The 5685-nt window shown below is 47.7% G+C and overlaps 1 protein-coding gene across 1 annotated transcript in view; it reads right to left on the bottom strand.

The window, feature by feature from the left end:
- Positions 1 to 3536, bottom strand: part of TSPAN7 (tetraspanin 7) — an 18937-nt gene extending 15401 nt beyond the window's left edge. Inside the window, exons 1-3 of the mRNA XM_035901909.1 lie at positions 3513 to 3536; positions 2726 to 2914; positions 433 to 507 (exon numbers count right to left, since the gene is read on the bottom strand). Of these exons, the coding sequence (XP_035757802.1) occupies positions 433 to 507; positions 2726 to 2914; positions 3513 to 3536 (288 nt within the window). The remainder of the gene's footprint in view (positions 1 to 432; positions 508 to 2725; positions 2915 to 3512) is intronic.
- Positions 3537 to 5685: the final 2149 nt, after the last annotated feature.

The raw sequence follows: 5685 nt of genomic DNA on the forward strand, positions 1-5685 counted from the left end.
AAAAAAAAAAAGAAAAGTATTTACAAAACATCGAATCTGGTCTGATGCAGAAGTGCTCTCTGCCTTATACAAACAAGCAGTTGCCTGTCTGAAGAAGCTGTGTTTAAGAAAACTATTTCATCTATTTTGCAGCCCTCAGCATATGTAAAAGAGTAAAGAAGATCTTACATGATGGACACACACAAAAAGATAGCTCCAGAGTAAATTATCAGGCAGCTGAGGCCAAGAGCTTTGGCTAAATCCCTTCATTTGGAATCACATCAGTTTTTAAGAGCTGTACATGTTATTGTTGCACATCAGCTGCATCCCTGGAGATGTGTACAGAGCTGCCGAGCTCAGCGACCTACAGATTCTCCACGCTCCAGAGAACTTCTCAGCAGCTCCTGCCCAGGGAGGCGCTGCCGCCTGCAAACTCAGCACATTTCCACCTACCTCGTGGCGAAACACAAACCCTGAAATGCCAGCCACTAGCTCAGCCAGGAACACCAGGGACAAGAACATGGCATACTGAAAAGGAAGGAGGCAAGAGAAGTCAGAACGTGACAGGCTTTTGTCTCAGCGCAGATCGCGCTCAGTTATCCCATAAAACTTGGCTTCCCGTTCTAGACACACTTTAAAGACATTAATAAACCAAAGGCCTTTTGGAGGCAACATATAGGTTATTGCCTGAGTATGTGTCTCTCCAACTCACAAATGACATGGATTGTCTAATTACTGGCTTTTCTGACATTTCTGTTCCCACCTTTCTTAGCATTCTCACATAAACTAAAAAACACTCACATGCCAGAGATGGATCCGAGTCACTCAGGTTTTGATCTTGCAATAAGGAATACAGACAGACCCTTTATGTTTGCATGGCACTCTGCTAAAGTAAATAGGCTTCTCCAGGTGTTTTGGGTCATGTTTATCTGTCACTGCTAGACTGGGATTTGCTGCCTGGCTCCTGAAGTTTCTCCAGTGAATGAACCGAACCACTGACTTCACTGGAAATAGCCTCACGGTAATACTAGACAGATGCCTCAAATACCTTGCTGAGCCGAGGCCCGTGTTTGGCTTTAGGAGCAGCATTTGGATCCAGAGAGAAATAAACCTTGAAAACAGTGCTTTCAGTGTAGACACTCACAAACCACTAAAAATATATCTAAGCAGAAATAAAGAAGGTAAAGAAAAAAATGCAATGTGGGATGGTAACATTTGAAGTTGGAGCTTAATCTTCTGGAGGGAAAACTACCTTCTTTCTCCATGTGCTAAATAACAGTTAATTAAGAAAGGAAATATTTTAAATTAAATTTAGTCCTAGCAGGATTTAGTGGAAAGAGGGAAATTTATTTTTAATGGAAGATTGTTGGGGAAGGGAGGACAACAGTGAAGGGAGGAGTAGAAGAATCATTCTCTGCAATTAACGGAGCTGTCAAATCCCTGCCTGTATTCTCTTCAGGAGAGAAAGTTTTGAAATATTTCTTACACGTACAATGACAATAAAACCATGTGCTTGGAACAGCACATGCCGCTCTAAGTACCTTTAAAAAAGTTAGGTGACTTAGGGAGCAACTTGCAGAGCCTGAATTCCTGTGGATTTAGATCTTCTTTCACCTTTAACCCTTTCCCATCTGGGCTGCAGTAACTCCGACAAGCCCTGACACACGCCCTGACAGCACATAGCCAGCAAGAGAGAGCAGTGCTGCGCCTACGGCAGCGTTAGGCAAAGGCCGACTGGCCACCAGTGTACACCTGCTGACCCATCTGCAGCTGCTACCTCTCCCCTTCTGTGCCACCAGCTGAGGAACTTAGCCCTCTTTAAGATGTGCTTTTTTTTTTTTTTTTTTAAATCCAGTTCAAACTGGAGAAGATCGTCCCATCTCCTTAGAAAATCAGCCCCAAAATATTGTAGCAGGAGATGCGTTGCACCGTCAAGCCCTTTCCCACTATCTCAGTGCATCACAAGTGCTATTTCCACCCTTCAAACCATGACACATGTAGGGTTTTGCTCCTGAATATGCATAGAAACACAGTTTATCATATATTTGCTTAACCTATAGTTACTTTGCATTTTAAGGTGGGCTGGGAAACTCAGAACAGAGAAACTTATAGGGAGAGAGGTTAAACAGGACTGAGAGACAGCTGCTGTACCTCTGCTTAGTGTACCTCGACTACGTGCTGCCTTCGAGACGAGGACAAATATACCATACAGAGCGTTGTTTTCTGGGGTTGACTTGTTTTATTCTGGTGAGTGTTAGGAGAAAAAGAAAGGCTGGTGTGCTTTGAGAAGGTACCAACTACTTTTTCCATAGATTTCACATCGGAGTATTAAAATGAGCCCTTTAAACTATACTTCAGAGGATTTTCACATTTATGAGGCTTTGGACATTTTCAAGATTGTAAATATACCTATCTATCTGGCTCACAGAAAAACAGAACTATTGTAGAATTACTCACAGAGCAATTAATCAGCAGCATTTCACCCGGCTCCCAACCACACATGGGCCTGTACGCTGTGCGGTAGCAAAATTCATTCATACTCAATCAACAACTGGGTTTGGCAAAGACTTTTTTCCCCTTCTTTGTCCAAAAGACACACGTGTTGAACATTAAGATCAATAAAATCTAGCTTATGTGCCTAAAAAACCCCGTTAACATCTGGTGAAGCTTGGCAGGGAGTGGGGGGAATCCCAGTGCATCAACAAAACCTCTTCCCCTCTTGCTTAAGGCACTTTGGCATGCTTACCAGTTTCAGCATCCATGGGCTGCCACGACAAGTGGCAAAGCAGCCAAAAAGCCCGAAGACGATGATTGTGGTACCCGTCCCGATGAGCACATAGGGGGCATTGGTGGAGTTCTCAGCGATGAGAGAGATGTACGTGCCAAGGGTGAGCTTGCCCCAGACGCCGACTGCGAGAAGGATAACGCCTGTGATCTGCAAAGCAAGGGGAGAAAGCCGTCAGGAGCTACCAGGGAAGGCATCCAAATTCAATACACAGTGATCTTGAAGAGATTCATTGGTGCTGTTGTGTTGGCAGAAGGAAGCCCCAAGACTTTTACTAGCTCCAGAGGGATGGACAGAGGAAATTAATTTCCAGCATCTGGAGATGTTACACTGAGAGTGCCACTGGAGGACAAACATCTAGGACTATAGCCACAAAGCTGACGATTGCCAAGGGAGGATGCAGTGTACTGCCTGCAGGAACAGGCTCTCTGCTCCTACAGCACACTGAGAGAGGTGGTCAACTCCATCACTCTTACCAAAAGCCAAGAATAACCATCGCCACCTCACACGTCCAGTGTTTTGCCACAAAATCTGCCTGAAACACAAAAACCTGCTGCTTGATGTCCCCTCCTTCTTAATGCCAAAGTTGCAGGAACATGAGCATCCCCTGCAGTATGTTACACTGGTAAGTGAGCCTTCCCCCACTCCCCCGGCTATACAGCAAGCGAGCCCCTGGCTGTGCAGAAGCTTTACCCCTGACACGGGGTGGGAGGGCACCCGTGGGCCCTGGGAGTGCCCAGCCTCTTGCCTGAGACGCGCAAGCAGAGGCCATCATGCCGCAGGGCAGCTGGGGCCCGTGGGCTCCCCGCAGCAGCAGGGACGCAGGGGAAGCCCATGGCGTTGCTGCACACCAGCACCGAGCAGTGGCCACAGCAGGGATGGTGCCCGCACCGTCTGCTGATTGTCACCTGATGCTGGCACGCCTGCTTCCGGACTGTGCACACACAACTCATTCCCATGGCATGGCCAAAGGTGGGACACGAAGGGTCAGTCCTGAGTGCCAGCTCTGCAAATGCCTCCCGAATTCCCCCCAAACTTCTTACTAGCTCCTCCACGCCACCGCTGAGGGGCAGGAGCTGAAGAAATGTCCTGACAGCTTTCTTTTGTTTGCTTTCCAAGTCTTCTCTTGTGAACATCTTTATACTGCTGTGAAATCTTGAAATTCAACACTATTACACCACAGCTGCCCTGCAGTTGTTTGTGGAGGGAATCCTTGTTCACAGTTACGTTGCCCCTAAGACATCCCAGCTGAGCTACGTTGTAAGATCTTTCAGCTACTTTCACGCAGGTTGATGTGAATTAATTCAGGGAAAGCCTTCTCGAAGGAAAAAAGGAAAGCAGTTTTTTGGCTTTTTTTACCTAGGCTGGCTGAAAAAGGACTAGGCAGGGTGCACCCCCGTCACTGCCTTCCCACTGTGCCCTTTCCTCCATCCTGCTGCTCAGTGCTAGCAGGCAAAGGAGCCCGTCCTCTGCTCCACCTGCCTCTGCGGCAGGGGGGGCAAGTGCTGCTCTGGTGAGGTATTTCTCCCTCTCCGGAGAGGGAACTGCGTTCAGCAGAGCTGCTGAATAATCAGAGCCACCTAAGGAAAATACCAGGAGAAGGGACAAAATAGATGCTCCGAAGAAAGATACGGGGGAGGGATGCAGGGGAAGAAAAGAAACCACAAAAAGAGAGAATAAAGAGAGGACGCCAGGCAGACAAAAGCAAATCAATGTGTCCTCAAAAGACAGGAGATCCTTGCTATACCAGAGAGAAAATAATCTCACCTGGCAATTTTGACACTCCCTAGCTCATCCTCTTCCTTCCCCAACACTTCCCAGAGCTGTAGGGAAGACATGTCCCCCCCAGCTCCTACTCGGAGCACACCGGAGAGCAGCACTGCCAGGGAAACCCATTGCACCTCTCTGTCTCCCTAAATCTCCCTTGCTCCCCCTGAGCAGCTGTGGCAGGCGTCGGCATTTCTGTCACACAGTTGGGACAGGATTAGCGGAGATTTCTGCTCTCCTGCCCACCGCGGCGATAGAAAGAAATCCAGCTCCTGTCCATCTTTCAGTGCAACTGCGTGAAAAGTGCTGATTCCGTGCTCTTGTACCCCACTGACTAACAGCTGAATGTCAAAAAAAAAAAGTCACCAAGCAGCTTACCTACCCACAAGCATCACACACCTCCGCCAAGCCTGGTCCCATCCACACACAACACTGTCTTCTCCTCTCTCCCTCTTCTCCCCAACAAAAGCTTTTTCAGAGGGTGCAGATTAACCAGCAAAGTCCGAAAGCGAGCTGTGGGGGACTCAGAAATCCGCAGAACAACTTTTGGTTTCTCGCCTCTGGTTCGACAAAGGGCTGGTTTCTGTGCCTGAGCTGCTGAAAGTTTTACCACTGTCCCCAGGGAGATGTAAAAGCAGCCTTCGCTGCCAAACCGAGCAAGCAGCTTCACATTTGAAAGAGAACTCAAGCCTCGTAATAAAAAACATTTTTAGTCGACTGTTTGAAACAATTACTAACCCTTTACTAGGCATTTTAAGAGCTTGGTTTCCCCCTCTCTCGGCGGGGGGCTATCCAATTTATGGTACACACAGACTTCAGAAAAAAGGAGCAAAGCCTCTCGGTGGCTCATTCCTCTTCTCTTTCTTAACAGAGCTCTGATTTACATGGGTCTAAGGAAATCCCGCAGTTTGTGGGGAGGTCTAAACCCCAGCAAGCCTGGCACTGTGCAGAGGGGATGGGACGTTTCCACAAAGACAGGCTGCAGATGTGCCTCGGGTTGCAGCCACGCCAGCTGGAATTTCACTCATGAAGAGGGAAAAACCAGAAGACTTCTCTGCAAACCTTTTCATGACCTTTACTTAACAGAGCGTGAGTAGTGGTATGGCTAGTGGCCAGCTCCATCCAAAGGCAAACCTTGTTTCCTTATTTTCAAG

The sequence above is a fragment of the Egretta garzetta genome, unplaced genomic scaffold (assembly GCF_000687185.1).
Source record: "Egretta garzetta isolate BGI_Z169 unplaced genomic scaffold, ASM68718v1 scaffold70, whole genome shotgun sequence".
In the NCBI taxonomy this organism is placed as follows: domain Eukaryota; kingdom Metazoa; phylum Chordata; class Aves; order Pelecaniformes; family Ardeidae; genus Egretta; species Egretta garzetta.